This window comes from Rhodnius prolixus, unplaced genomic scaffold (assembly GCF_049639745.1).
Source record: "Rhodnius prolixus isolate KJV_2025 unplaced genomic scaffold, Rpr scaffold_10, whole genome shotgun sequence".
NCBI classification, from domain to species: Eukaryota; Metazoa; Arthropoda; class Insecta; order Hemiptera; family Reduviidae; genus Rhodnius; species Rhodnius prolixus.
The window spans coordinates 5,285,658-5,301,449 of NW_027411615.1; the positions used below are offsets into that span (position 1 = coordinate 5,285,658).

The following is a 15,792-nucleotide window of genomic DNA, read 5'->3' on the forward strand; positions in this document are numbered from 1 at the left end:
AACCATGAACTTCCAGTGCTCTTCCTAGGACTTCCCTATAGAACGTGTTTGATTTCTATCACCTGGAGATTCGTAGAGGGAGCATTTACATCGCACCAGTTATTTCTATTTTGATGTACTGCAAAAACCCTTTTAAAAAAGTGATGCAGCAACAACCTCTTCGCGGGATACCTTGTAATCTTAGTAGATTCGCGACACGCCAAACGAACTCTCTGGTTCCACCACTAACATTTCTGCTCTGGATTGCTGTTCAAGAGTTTCCAAACACATATAGATCTCGACAGTGAAAACTTCAGTCCCATATCCTAAGACTAGATGCTAAAATAGATAACTAATACTTGATGTAGACATACCTCAGTGTTACAAATATGAATGTATACGTTTTGTGACCGTAAATTGTTTGTATTTGTAATATCCAGGCCCTGAAGAGGACAATATATTTGTCGAAACGTTAGCAAGAAGACGAGTTTGTTTTTTATTTGACCGATTCCTCGCTAACCTAGAATTCTAAGTTTACAAAAATAGATAACTTTGTCCTCACTCACTATCTTTCTACCGTCCCATCTCATTACCTCATATTGAAACCAACTCCTTCAACAATAGAACGCTGTAGTTTTATGAAGAATCTATTGCGTTACTTTTATTTATTTCTTTTAATCAGTTTTCGCAGTTCTCTAAGAGAGCTGGACCATTTCTTAATAATAAATAAGACAACAATGTAGTTAAGCTTTTTTTTTATATATAATATTCGTAAAATTAATAATATAACTAGGTAAAATATTTCTTATTATTTTTTATTTTATTTGCCAAAAAAAACTTCTCAATCTTTCTATTTTTTTCAATATTCCGCTAATCCCTAGTATTGACAATATACTGACATGTAAGAACATCTGTTACAGTTGCGTAGTTTAAAGGGCTGTTTTCAAAGATATTTTTCTCTGGCTAATAGCGTCATGCTTCTCTCTGGTCTTTTCATATCTCTCTTAAAAATAAATATAAACAAAAATTAATGTTTTTTTGAAAAAAAAAAACTATATTTTTATGAGTCCAAAAAATTCTGATAAGCTGTTGAAAACAAAGATTTCATTATTTGTTATTGTTTTTGAAAAATATTCACTAATTCTCTTGAGACATGCTTTATTTGTGTATATATACGTATATTCCCATTTCACTCGTATCACGTTAAATAAAATGAAAATTATTCTAGGGTCCATAGGCCTGATACTATTTACAAATGACATGAGATAATAATTCTTATAAAAGAAATATCTTTCCATTATATATCCACTACCATCCACTCTCTCTTTGTAGCTTTAAAGATAAAAGTATTTAATTAGTCGTAGAACAACAAAACCAAATTAATCGTAAGTGATAAGAATTTTGGCTAACTAGTTTTACATCAAACATTAATATAAAAATTGATCACTCATACGACTTTCTTTTAAAAACTTCAAAAAGAAAGATCATGACCAATTTCAGTCATAATTTTTTTTATTATTTTTTGGCATTTATTCAACTTAGGGACTAGGTTATCTTCAGGGCTTGTAGACAATGATAATATTTTTTATATTTTTAACTTCAATGATTGGGGTGTCTTCAGTTCTGACTATTTAGGTAATTTCTTCTTTTTTAATAATAAAAAGCTGAAAATGAAATTTTTCTAATGAACTTCCACTTCTATTCAAACTATTTTCTTCAAATTCAAAATTTTTGCTAGAATTTTTCTATTTTGGAAATGATTCTTGTTAATGAGTAATACGTCTTTTTTTTGCAGTTGATTATATTCAGCAACATTGCGACGCTTCAATTAAATTCGGAAGTATGAAGCAGCATTTTCCAGTGAGGTGTATTACACAAAAGTCTAGCAGATGTTCACTTAATTCGTCCCAGTTGCTATGACAAAATCGTTAGCAGTAAACAGAAGTGGAATAGGAGTGTTTGGCATCTGGCAGTATCAGAATTTGGTCTCAACATGTATAGTTATAAAACGGTAAGATTCCTTCTTTGTTGATAATATCTGACATCGATAAATGAATATTACTTCGTAACTCGTTATAACCTTCCTACAGCATTTCGAAGTTATCCTAAATTAACATTGTCCCAGAAAATTTCTCTTTCTTTTATAAATTATCTTTTCCATGTTAAGAATTTAAATAGTTTTTTTTTTGTTAGAGATCATTTAAAGGAAATAGCTTCACATTACCAGAGCCTACGCTTTATTACCCTTCAATTTATTGATTTTTTTTGTTTATTTGTATATTTTTAGCAGAACATTATTTATAATCTTCTTTCATTTATTTTTCTTCCCCTTACATCCACGCTTACATTACTGTACAAATGAGATGTGAAGAAGATTGAAGGTTTCAAAATACATCACTTTTAGTTAAAAAATAATAATATTAATTTAAAAAAACAAATCATGTTATACAGTGACAGTAACAAAACAGACCGGCTAACTCGCACGCATTTTGCACATGCTCGTGATGTTCCACTTTCAACTTTCTCTTGAATTTAGTTACCTGAAAACGTCTGCTTGTTTTTCTTTTTCAATTTTTGACCTAGGCTTTGTTTTTTTGTACCAAATATCAGCTAGGCCATTTTGTTAATATTGTTGCACATGAATATTTTATTTTCCAAGTTGATGTTTTGGGATTTTACCATTGAAAGAACCGCTTTTGGACGCATCGACTTCTTGGTGATTAGCGCCCAATTTTCATCTTTGAATGTGATTGGTTATATCGAAAAGGAGCATGATGGTATTTTGAGAGATAGTTAAATAATCTGGCCACTTGGTTTTGGCACGTCTCTGGGCCTGATACAAAGGTCCTCTATTTAATTTTTTCTAGGTTTATTGGCTTATTGCCAGTTCTTTGAATCACGAAGGTTTATCAGTTTTAAGTTCGTATCATATTTTACTTGCTTCATATTCAAAAATTAACGTTTTAAAAGACATTTCACGTCTGCCTAAGAGAGGTTTATGTAGATATTCGTCTGGATTTGGTCTTCAAAAATCTTCCAAACAGGTCTACTAAACTGAATGGCAGTTTGATTAGAAGGAGAGAACGCTTGAATTTCGCATATTTTTACTAATGAACATGGATATAGGAAATGTAAAGATAAATTTGGCCTAAAACACAAATAATACGTTGGATAATCCATCAAACCTGTAGGCGCTAGAGTTAGGGGTCATGTTATTTCCATCTTTGTTATTATTTTTTTTTTTTTTTTTTTTTTTTTTTGGCGCATCAACAGCTGAGGTCATTAGCGCCCGGAGCTTTTTCCAGTGCACTGCCGGCCTCCGGACAGTGTTCTCTCGTTACAGACAACACTGTCCATCACCGGACAGTGAGCTGTAAGAAGCTCCTAGGAAGAGAAAATCTAAGGGTCAGCTGCTGGATTCGAACCCGGGACCTCCGCGTGGGAGTCCAGTATGCTAACCTCATAGCTAATCCCTTCCCTCATCTTTGTTATTGTATTTAGTGTTGTCTGTAAAAAAGCTATAGGCAATTAATGATGCTTCAAATTAACAGTGAAAATGTGGAGTAAAAAATTAAATGGAACCTTTAAATTAGTGAAAAAAAATGACTGTTAGCTTAAAGTAGAAATAGTAGCTATAGTAATAACAATGTTAACTGGACCGAGACTACTATAATTTTTGTCGCTCAATTGAATTAACAGTAAACACATACATATACTATTATTAGTATGCGATACTCCTAATGTATTAAAAACTCTTGTGATGAGATAACTAAACGGGTGTATATGAAAACTGGTACTTTAGTGTGTGACGCAAGTATTTACGCGTAATTTGTTTGTGTTAAATTATATCTTAACAAAATTATGTTACTGCTATATCTTTAGATATGTTTATTATTGGTGGTTTAAAAAAAAAAGAATAGAAAAACAAAGCCATTATTCTTCATATATCCTGTTTGCTACATTAACCTAATAGGACGTGATAATATATATCCTTCAAGGCAGTAATTCCTTGATTAAGGATTTACCAAGATTTATTACAGTGAATATTTAACATTGCAGAAATACTATTTATATTAATCTTAATATTTTATTCATGCGTTTTAAAATAAAATCTTGGCAGAAGGTTGTTGGTGTGAAGAAAGTGGCTCTAAAAGATCCATTGTGACGCCCTATGGTTTATCTGTGTGAGTGTGTGTATATATTAGTCTGTAATCTGTGTAAATACAGAATATGGGATGAACTAGAGCTAGTAGGTATGTGGGTTAGTAAATCCAAGTGGTAGGTGCAATCTCAACTTTTTTAAGCACTAACGTATTGTGACAGAGTGGAATTAAGTTTCAGTATGAATCTTCTGAACTGCTATTAATCCTGCTTATACGTTATAGATGAATTCGCGTAACATGGTTTTATCCATCATATTACACAAAGTTTACTTCAGTTCTGACCACTTGAAATTTTCATCAATCCCAGCAGAAAAAGATGAAAAAGAATAGATTATAAGGATGAATACATCTTTGGTAGTCAAATATCTATCTAATGCTGTATTGCTATTTTAAATATCGGCTCTCTAAGTATGGAAAAAAAACAATTCTTTGCTTTATTTACACTCAGACATTATTTGCATAATGTTAGATTAGATTCCATGGGTGTTGGCAAGAAACTATTACCATTTGGTCCAGAGATGACTTTTGATACATCCACTAGTTAGAGTACCTTTCCAGTCTTACGTTTTGAATTACTTAACAGTTTGGCGAGTTACTCCTGGTTTGCGGGAGAGCCCAATTCTGAGACATACGTCTTCATCTCACCAACACACTGATGCCTCAAATACTAATTCTCTTTAACTTTCACTCAGGCACACTTTTAAATTAATTTTGGGTAATAACCCTTTTGTTTTATTGTTAATATTATGTTTCATTTAATTTATTTTATTAATAATTTTAGTCATTTATCTAACTAATGAAATGATCAATTTAAAATATTGAATATATTAAAACTAGTTTCAATGAATTATTTGATCAGATCAATAACTGCTAATATTCCGGCCAAACCAGGCCAAACGTGAATCCACAGGTGACAAGCTTGTCGTTGACGTAGTGGTGCTAGGATTTCACAAAAATAGAGAACACATTTTCAAGAGAGAGGTTTATCCCCCTCCTCTCCTTAAATCAGCCATTGCCGTTTTAAGGCCTAATTAATAAGCTGCATATATCTGATTGACCATACGTGGCAATAAATAACATGATAACATGAAATTCGTCAAATATCACGGAAATAGAGTCTTTTATTCGCTAACTTATTCTACTATTTAAACTAGGAGAACTTTGCTCTTAATAGTTCAATGTTTTTGTGTTCAATACAACTGGTGGTCGTAAGGATTCGAAGCTCTTGGGTTATTTATCTGCTAGTTGATTACGTTCAATCAACATGGTGCTCTAGTTGATCACACCAAGATTGACTTGATAAATTCTGCAGTCGTTCTGTTTATAGAAGAATTGACTAACATCTAACAACATTTTCAACCTAAATTTCCATTCGTTTCGGGCATTTGATGAAACGTATAGTCTACTATTTCCTTGCTTCTAATTTAACTCGAGATTTGTCAAGGAAAGCTTAAAGAGAAGATATTAACAAGATTAAGAAAATATAATAAAAAAAAGAGAATACTCTGCAATTCTCTCATTATGCCATTCTAACCTTGAACTATGATTGTTTTTATCTTAAACATATCCTTATTAAAATTCATAATTACGGGAATCATTTTACTATCACGAACATTTTACCTTGAAATGTGTTGCTGCGAGTGATTTATATAAAGATGATTTGGGTTTGAATAAATGTTAATACTCTAATGGTGCACTCTAATTCGGTAATTTAAACAAATCAACGCCATGGATAAGTGCACACCCAAATGTTGGGTACATATAAATTCGTCAGTTTAGAAGTTTACATTACTCCAACTACTGTTTCTTTTATGGAGAATGAAGGAATGAGCGTGAGAGTATGCGAAGATTTTTAGAACAGTTTACATGCATGTTGTAGCTTTTCACCTCCTCGATGATTGCTACTTCTATTTCAGTTCTCTCTGTTGAACTGCACTACGATCCTTCTGCACGTGGTCGTTCCCCCTGTTTTGGGACGTCCTCTTTTGTAGGCCATCTAATCTCTTTTATTGTTTCGGCTCGGTTGAATCACTGTTAAATCAACCGGGATATTTTAGTGTACTTAGAACATCATATGTTACAACTCTCTATTCTTTCTGCCATGTTATTAAGTCTCTAAAGTACGTGTTAATACTTTCTGCTCTTGAGATTTTTGAGCGTGAGTGTTTTAGAAAGAAATTTTACGTCTGCCTGTATAAGGAAATGATACTAACAAAATTTGTTGCAGCAACAGAACTACAGTCTCTTGGGGATCTTCTCAAGTAAATATAATATAATCGTCTTATTTATTTTTATTGTTTCAGGTAAAGAAAGAAAAAGTGTAAGCCAATAAACAGATGTCATTACTACATTTTATGTATTCCACCTAATGGAAAAATGAATTACTTTGGTTCCTTCTAAGAAATAACGAAATCTGGCAATCGGTTCTTTTGATTAAAGTAACAAAGGTAATTCATTGAATTTTATTTCAATTTAATTGATTGATTAGTAATATCCTCTGCTCTTCTCCAACCGTTTGCAGCGGAACGGAGCTAAGTTTGCGTGATTTTTAACACCGACCAGCTTTGTTCTAATGAGAGCGGTTCAGAATGGCGCAGAGCATTTGGTGTGGACGCATCTTAATCTGCTTTTCATTTGATCTACTTTTATTATGATTGCAACTTCGATGCTTGTGTTAAAATATTAAGTACGTCTCGCACAATAAAAATATTTAATCGGAGGGTATTTATACTGTACATAAAATTCAAAAGTACGTAAATTCTTATTACCTAAATATAAATCATTCATTAATTTTATTACGTAAGGATCATAATTTTATTTATGTTTATATTTCATTTCTTTATGTTCATAATTTATTTAGTTTATAATTTAGTCTTAAATGTAAAATTTATTAACTCTTCAATTATTATAACGTATCCATAAACCTGGGATCCAACTAAGTGTTTAGGGATTGCATGGCTTCCTTAGTGGGAGTGGATTAGCCATTTCTTCAGGATCTTGGCGAACCTGAACTTCTCCAGCCTTTAAGTTTAAAGTTTCTCCATGTGTGAAACCGTTTTTATAGTATACTTAACATCTTGTTTCCATGTCAGCTCTAATTGTCCAACATTTTAAATCAGGTTAGTCAGCTTGCATCAGTTCATGTTACCCCTTCCCTTAGATCCATTTAAAATCTTCCTGTACGTGGAATAAGATCTTAAATTCGGATAAAACACAGATTGAATGTTCATCATAGTCTCAGTACAGTTGAAAAAAATAAATAATAAAATACTGCTTTCCTGGTAAAAGGTTTTTCCTGGATTGGGAACGTAGTTTATAGGATAGATCAATATCGTTTTTGGGAAATATCTGGAATGAGGAGAAATATTGAACAAAAAATAATTTAATTCAAAGTTAATCTAATGTTGCAAATAGATGGTATACATTACCGATTACTATTAACTCAGATAGAGATCATAAAAGGGTGGGCTATTTGCTGAAACGGAACCTGCTTTTAAAAAATAAATAAATAAAATTTAAAAAAAAGCAGAAGATATTATACCGACGAGTGGAAATTAGTGGAACAGACATTACACCCTATCAAGCATTATTTCCGGGGCATTAAACTTTCATAAAATACAAAGAGTACGGGTCCAGTCAAAGAAAAATTGTCCAATATAAAAATCAAAATAATCTTTAGCATTTTAATTATTATTTATATCACAAAAGTATAATTTTGAATTAAATACAGTTGTAAGTTATATTGGAAAAGATGAAATCTCATAAATACATCTCTTACTTAAATAAATATATAAATTACAATAAGTTAAAATAATTTATTTTAATAATAAATAAATTAAATTTATTATAATTTAAACACAATTTTTAATGGCACTAAATAGGAACATAAATTAACAATATATTTTTTTTTATTATACATATATTAATTTTTGAAAGTTCAGTCTTTCTTACAATGATAACATGAACAAGATTTCGCTGATTTAAATACTAAATCTTTGGTTCCATCTAAACAAAGCACACTCACTTCCACCTGAAAAACAAACATATATATTTTGTTTATCCATTGAACTACTTTACAAACGAAAATCTAGATTATTAATTGAATGTTTGTTATACTTTGTTGGTCAACAACTTGAAGACTTGGGAGCCTAAAGAACATTATTTTTTTTCAAAATAAAATTTTATTAACGATGTTTCGAACGTCTTCAAGGAATGAGGAGGATATTTATAGTATTAATGAATAGTTACCCAGACAAGACACTATTCAGAGGTGGCTAAGGAAACTCTTTGATTTGGCCGTTGACTGATTGCATGTTTGCTTAAAATTACAACTCCATAACCTCTAGCCGTAAGAAGAATAATTTTCTACAATGGGGCATTGAAGCACCCATCGATAGTATTAGCTGACTGCTTCTTGGACAAGTTCCTGGATCTTGTAAGAAGGGTACTATGTACAACCAACATCTCGGAGATGTATGCAATAAGCCTACTAACTTTAATGAAAATAACAATTGGATCTGCTTATAAGAAGTGGGATCGCTTTGTACTCTGAGCGCTAAAGATGCTTTAGAGTTTGGAAATTAAATATTTTTTTTTTTTTTTTTTTTTAAGCGCATCAACAGCTGAGGTTATTAGCGCCCGGAGCTTTTTTCAGTACACTGCCGGCCTCCGGACAGTGTTCTCTCGTTACAGACAACACTGTCCATCACCGGACAGTGAGCTGTAAGAAGCTCCTAGGAAGAGAAAATCTAAGGGTCAGCAGCTGGATTCGAACCCGGGACCTCCGCGTGGGAATCGAGTACGCTAACCACATAGCTAATCCCTCCCCTAAATTAAATATTTACTGTTGCAAGCTAAAAAAAACCTTCCTAACCTGTGGCGATGAAATGAACAGCATAAATCAATTATTTATCTGCATTTCCGGAATGGTAATTGTTAAAATGTAACCTATCTACAGCTGAAAATTTAGTATTGTGGAAATTCAAAGTTTTCATTAAAAAAAGAAAATGCCTTTTTCACTCAGCTCTATAAAATTTTACTATATGAAATAGAATAGACCTGGGTGTTCGGCCCTATATCATGAACCCATTGTTTGCTCTATGAAAGGAGAAAGGATGAGAGGTCCTAAAGATCTTATGTTGTTCCTTTACTATGCTTATTACTTCCTCTTGCTCTTCATAAAAAAAGGAGTAAACATAAATAAAGTGGCATTCAATTTATCATCTAACTAAAAGAATTTTAAGTTTGTGTTGCGTGCATTTATTTTTGTTTCAATGATTATTTCGGTTAGAAATAACGGATATAGTTTTATCAATGTCATCATTTTTTTTAGCCACTAAATCAAAATTTGTTTAAATCTCATTTTATTTTGTTATGTAAGAATTCAATTAAATGCGTGTATATCGATGTAATAAAAGATAGCAGCAGCAGAAATATAGCTATAAAATGATAATTTTTTCATTGGGATTTTTTCCTTTCTTTCTTTTAACGTCATAGCTAAATTTCACTATTCGCGTCATACAAAATATTGAAGATTTATTTATTTTATTAAAGGTATTCTCCAAAAATGTAAATAATTAATTAATTATTACAAAAATTTACTAACATCCTCTGTATCCATTATGTTACAGCATTGACCAATGGAAGTAACCGCCTGTCTTGGATTATGAAGAACAGTTTCTAGCGGTGAAGGAACAGACCATGATTCACAATATCCTCGACAAGCGTTAGTGTTCACATGAAATTCAACGCAATCAGGTATGCTTACTTTTCTTGTATGACCTGAAATTTTAGTTGTTATTATCGCGTTGATAGAGTATTCATTAAAACCAAAGAAAAAGAAATTACTTTATAAATCTTACCAACTTTATGGCATCCAGGTTTACCCCAAGCATCTTTGCAGAAAACATTGTCCAAACATGTTAATATTAAAAACATACAAAGTATTTTAACCATCTGAAATAAAAAAGTTTTTTTTTTATAACCAACTTTTGCAATTATTTTATTCTGGGCGCTAATTGAGATAGAGCTTATAAAATAGGCTGGTAAATCGGCCGATATTAGCCAAATTGTTTATGGCTTCAGACGTGGCAAGAGCTCTTAAGGTTTTAAGTGCAGCTAAAAAGCAAAAACGTACTGGTATAAGGATTAACAAAGATATGCCGCCGGAACTAAGAAACTAAGAAGAAGCTGTTGGAGGTGCATTACAAAATTAGAAGTTTACGATTGGAAGATGAAGGGCACTCTTTTTCTGTTATACAATAATAAAAAGTTTTAATGGACAATTGGTCCTGGGCTGATGGTAGACAGCGAAGAAGAATAATATTGATGTGAAGGACAGGACACTCTACTACGTAATAAAGACGTTCAGAAACGCCCGCTCGTCTGCCAAGATGTGTAAGGGAAGTTTCAATTCTTTTTTAGTATTTAGTTTCAATTTTTGTGAAATAATTATCGAAAAAGAAGAGGTTTAATTTTGGTCAAAATGATTTTTGTCTATTTGAAAGCAGAAGTGTTTCGTTTATTTAGAAAATTGATTTTAGTTTAAAGGCGCAGTCAAATTTCTAAATCGGGTACAGTATGACTAAACAAAGAGGGGTTCTTAAATATTTTAAAGTGCATGGGGTTAGTTTGATTTATTAGAAATCTTAACTAGTAAAGTTAAGTAATTGCATATTTATTAAGGCAGGCTTTAAGTCCAGGTATCAAATTAGGTGTCGTGGACGGAGGCGACTAGCAAACATACTTTACTTTGCATTTTTTTTATTAACCATTAAATAAAATCCAAGGCCTAAAACCGGGAATCGAACCCAGTACCACAATACATATTAGCTTAACACGTCTCGCCTCTAACCGCTCGGCTACCGTGGCACCCGAAATCTTAATTAGATATTCATCTCTAATCGCTTTATTTATATATATTATTTATAAGAATAAGGGTGCTTACAATTGTTAATACAAAAAAGCGTGGTAATTATCGGTAACATTTAAGATTTTTTGAAGTCATTTGGCATTTGTTTTTAATTGGATCCTCTAGAAAAATTTGGAGAACTATGTATATATAGTAAAGTCTAAAAAAAATCATGGATATCGTTCGATAAAATGTTACTGATAAAATGGATCAAAACTATATGATCGCGTGTCCGTGCTCCTATATCATGAGATGATATGATATGATAGATGAGTGCCCTCACGGATAATTATTCCTCTAATGTAGCACATTTTCATATCACATCAGCCACTGTTGAGGCCACAGATCCGTGCCGAAAGTCTTGCAAATAGAGAAAGACCAGCTTTATCTGCACTCAACAAAGTAAAAAAGATGTCCGGTTCTCGCTAGAAACAGGAGAATTTTGGTTTATCAAGTTACGATGTACTAAATAGGAGTCGGTCCACCCTCTCCTCTCCCCCACAAAAAAATGTCTAAAAGTGGATTGAGAGAATGTGAAAAATAAAACAGATCAAATCGTATGCATTTAGTAAGCCAAAATTAAATCGTTGAGTCTTCTCTCTTAAAAATTAGGAATACCGATCACTCTGTTACTTAAATGGCGTAAAAGGGCCAAAAAATAATTAAATGTTTTTTATCAATATTTTATTTGTACAAAATAATATATTTTAAAATAATTTTTTATTAAGAATAATAGTTATTTATGAAAAACTAATACCAAGATACATTATTAATTGATTTCTAAATTTTGCCTTTGATTTTCAGATTTGCTGTGAGCGTTGAATAAAAATTTATAATAATCTGGCTGACAAAAATAGGATGTTTTTAAAAGAAGAGCATGCATAATCAAACCAAAGAAAAAGTAAGTTCATGGAGAAAAATCATTTTAATGAATGAACAGATATTTCCGTTATGAAGGATCACTCTTTTTACCAGAGGAAGGCGGCTAAGAAAGGGTGAATACCTTAAATCTCAGGTTTTATTTATTTTGTCTAACATGCACTTCGAAAAATTTGTAAAATAATAATAATAAATGAGAAAAATATATTAATTAATTTTTCAATTAACTAATCAATTTATTCTTATTATAAATTTAATAATTTAGGATACCACAATGTCAGTGTTATTTTATAATTGTCTCAAAACTAAGTTCATTTCAAGTATAATTTATTTGATTTATTCATGTATTGCACAATTAAAAACAATGGGATCTTATAATTTAATTGTATTTGATTAAAAATAGGTCCTTCCGTTTATTTCAGTTTTGTTGAAAATATTATTATTTTTTATTTTATTTTTTGAAGGTTTTCATTTAAGCGTTTATTTTATTGTTAAGAAAATATTTCAATTAAAAAACAAATGCAAACATTTAACTCCTAATTTTTTTTAATTTTATAATCTCCAAATAAATATAAATTTAAGATCATTTAACAAGTACTGTAAATTGTGTACCTTTTATTTATTGTAGATGATCGCGAAGGACGAAGCGTTCAAGACGATGGTAGACCAGTGAGTGAGGCTGCAGCGCCCCTAGCGGGTCTTATATCACCCTCTGACGTAACTATATTAATTGTATGTACACCTACCCTTTCGTTATTTCGCTCGGAAAAAAAAGTCCAAATATACTGATATTATGTTTAAAGCAAAGCTGGCTCTGTTTTTTATTTTTACTAGGATTAGACAAGTGCTTCAATTTTATCACATTCATTACTTATTACTTATGTTTTGAATTTATGTTCTGTATGTTTTAAAGCTCGCCAGATGAATGGGATCATTATACGCACAAGTATTTCAATTAATTTGGGAAAATAAATGCATTCTTATCACTTAAAACAAAAATGGATATCCCTCTAATTGTAGAGACATTTCGAAATTGAATGCCGTTACCAAAATATTTACATGCCTAATTTACAACAGACATGTAAAATGGAATGAATTTAATGAAATTCTGTCCGAGAGGGATTTTGTTTTTAGTACTGATAGAGGCTGCCGTGATAGACTCTGCTGTTGAGATTGAAGTATTCGGTACTTTTATCAATTTTAAGAGAGCCTTTCACTCTGCCTTGTCAACCATAATCTGTTGTGACAAAAATGGTATCAAATTGGGATTAGCTCAAAACAATTAAAATCGGAAGCAAATTGTACGATACTTAGCCTGTTAAAAATATCCGGAAGTATTTTAATTACCAGTTCTCCAAAAAGATTTCTTTTATGATGGGAGTACTTAAGGGAAGAAATTCAGCCCCCCTTTTTTTCTTCATATTTGTTTCCAATGGTTGATTAATTCAATTCTAAAGGCTCTAAAAGTGTAATCATAAAGGTAGAGACTCATAAGCTATTAAACGCAAATGATATAGCTATGATGCCCTCAACCTTAGGGACACTAACGAATTTAAACATTTTCACTAAATTATTGTACGGAGAATAAATAGCCTTAACGTTAATGTTAATAAAATATTCATAAAGGCCTACATTTGCTCGAGATCAATAAAGAAGGAAAAAATATTAGGAAAGCTGCTTTGTATTTGAAATCTGAAGTTCAATAAGTCAACCATATTTTACATCTTGGAGTTCTACTCCACAGTAATGGCATGTTTAAGGCATCAATTAAATACTTTTTGTGTAAATGTTTAGCTGCCAATTATGCTCAGGTGAGATTGCTACGATGTCATCATCATGATCAGAGACCCAAACGAATTTAAATATTTTACAAAGTTATTGTACGGATAATAACCTAACCGTTAATTTTAATAAAATAAATGTTTTATTCTCGTGCCCTTCAGTATACAAGACGTGTGGAGTGTATTGAAGGACAGTAAATCTGATTATTGAAAGACGTACTGACATGTTCTTCGTTTTGTATTCTCCATTTTTGTATATAGTAAGTGACTGAGTTCTGGGCATGAAGAAATAGAAACATTGTGGAACGTGGTCAATTGACTTTCCTTAAAAAACTATTTTCTTTACCGATATCTGCCCTAGATAAGACAATCATTCATCGCAATTCATCTCTACTTGAGGGATTTCCATCGTCAAGGTTAGTTGGTAAAGTTCTTTTGTAGATATACCGAATAATAGAATCTCAAAAATATGTTTTAGTAGTTTAATTGTTATCTCTAATAATTCTTTGCCGTTCAACTGGGTTGTTGAGTTTGAGAACTAGTCTAATAATTGGTGATTATCTTTTGCCGGTACAAAATGTAGATAAGATCGAAGCCGAATATTTCAACACATCTCATACTTGAAGATAATCCATCCAACTAATATTCAATGTGACTACCTGTTCTTTTTAATGTCCATATTAATATATTCTATAATACCAAATTAGGTTACCTTCTGACTATTATGCCTGAATTTATTTTAATAAAACTACATATATGTTCAGTAATAATTGTTTTTTTATTCTTCTGTTGAGAAAGATACTTTAGTAGATTTTATTTTAAAAGCGAATTGTGGCTCTACTTCATCTAACAGAAATGGATGTTTATTCAAATATATAAACAACTATGATGAGTACAAATTGGCTGGCCTTATGGAAATTATATCTATTCATCAGCTGAATTGATGTTTTCTTTTTTCATATATCTTAAATTTAAGAGCCTGTTTTGTATAATTTATAATGATATCTCATCCATTGTTCCGCTTTCTATTTTTCGCTTGGTGGCAATTGATTGTTTTTTTGTTTTGTTTTAGTTTGAAATTTGAGCAGTATTATTGCTTAAGACTTTGTGATTTCATTTCGTATTCAGGTAGTACAATCTTATACATGTTTTATTGCTTTACTTGTAATAACTGTTGCAATACTCTGTAGGAATTATTCTTTATACAGTTTGTGATATCTTAGTCTTAAGTCGATTGATTTATTCAATCATCACTATTTTTTGACTAAATCTATTGTTAGCTGTATTCGGGCTGTGACTAATTTATACAAAGTAATCTGAAATGAGTAATAACTCAATTTTCTCAACCTTAACGTTTTATTTTTAGCACAAATAAATGAATGGTAATCTAAAATATGATATAGTTTAATTTTTAACCGCCTATATTTAGATTATAATTTATTTATTTTATTATTTTTTGTTTTTTGAGCATTGAACCTTTGGTTAGTTTGCTATTCCACTCTCTTCATCCTTTATAGAGAAGGAATGAAGATTAGAAATTAAATTTCATCTTAGACATTTAAACAAAATATAAAAAAAAAATCAATAAAAAGTACAATTTTTTCTACTCGTTTTCATATACCCAATACAACAAGAAAGAAGCTAGCTAATATGCAAAAATTATCGAAGAATATCTTTTCCAAGATGTTATTTGCAGGATTTTTGCTGAATCGTGGGTGGAAGTTTATCTAAAGAAAATAAGGATAACATCAATCTGGGGAAGATCCTCAGTGGACACTATCTTTTTTCAAGAAGGATCACGCTGGAAACATATCATGATCATAATGTATATGCATAATTTCTTCTTCAACTTAAAGTGAGTCTATAACAAATTGGATCGTAATTAAATTCTGAATTCGTGGTAAGAAATTGGGAAGAACTGGGAATTGGACCAACCAACATGAATTTGGGGCAAAACAATAATCCTTGGGATTTTTATTTATAACTTCTTTATATCAAGGGATTTAGGCAAAGAGATCCACTATCCAATCTGGCTACAGAAAGGCTACTGTAAAAACAAACCTGGAGCCCAGGAAAAAGG

General features: G+C 31.3%; 1 protein-coding gene and 1 long non-coding RNA gene across 32 annotated transcripts in view; one reads left to right on the top strand and one right to left on the bottom strand.

Annotated features, from left to right (window-relative positions):
- LOC141456803 (uncharacterized) overlaps positions 1 to 15,314 on the top strand; it is a 120,459-nt gene extending 105,145 nt beyond the window's left edge. For 27 of the 31 annotated variants that reach the window (XR_012460022.1, XR_012460008.1, XR_012460024.1 and 24 more), the window contains 5 exons: positions 1,775 to 1,990; positions 6,446 to 6,589; positions 9,773 to 9,899; positions 11,857 to 11,953; positions 12,560 to 15,314. This is a non-coding gene — a long non-coding RNA (uncharacterized lncRNA). Of the gene's footprint in view, positions 1 to 1,774; positions 1,991 to 6,445; positions 6,590 to 9,772; positions 9,900 to 11,856; positions 12,048 to 12,559 lie in introns of all 31 variants that reach the window. The other 4 variants (XR_012460026.1, XR_012460019.1, XR_012460017.1 and 1 more) reach the window with 4 other exon arrangements.
- On the bottom strand, positions 7,800 to 12,642 carry Gpa2 (Glycoprotein hormone alpha 2). Its single transcript, XM_074133094.1, has 4 exons — positions 12,544 to 12,642; positions 10,004 to 10,097; positions 9,748 to 9,923; positions 7,800 to 8,172 (listed from the first exon to the last, which is right to left on the bottom strand). The coding sequence occupies exons 2-4, from the start codon at positions 10,095 to 10,097 to the stop codon at positions 8,080 to 8,082; spliced, it is 363 nt and encodes a 120-aa protein (XP_073989195.1). The 5' UTR covers positions 12,544 to 12,642; the 3' UTR covers positions 7,800 to 8,079.
- Positions 15,315 to 15,792: the final 478 nt, after the last annotated feature.

Coding starts and splice junctions, on each gene's coding strand:
- Gpa2 (XM_074133094.1), bottom strand. CDS start 10,097: ATGGTTAAAATACTTTGTATGTTTTTAATATTAACATGTTTGGACAAT. Junction 9,924..10,003: donor ACCTGGATGCCATAAAGTTG/GTAAGATTTATA, acceptor CTAAAATTTCAG/GTCATACAAGAAAAGTAAGC. Junction 8,173..9,747: donor ACATAATGGATACAGAGGAT/GTTAGTAAATTT, acceptor TTTGTTTTTCAG/GTGGAAGTGAGTGTGCTTTG.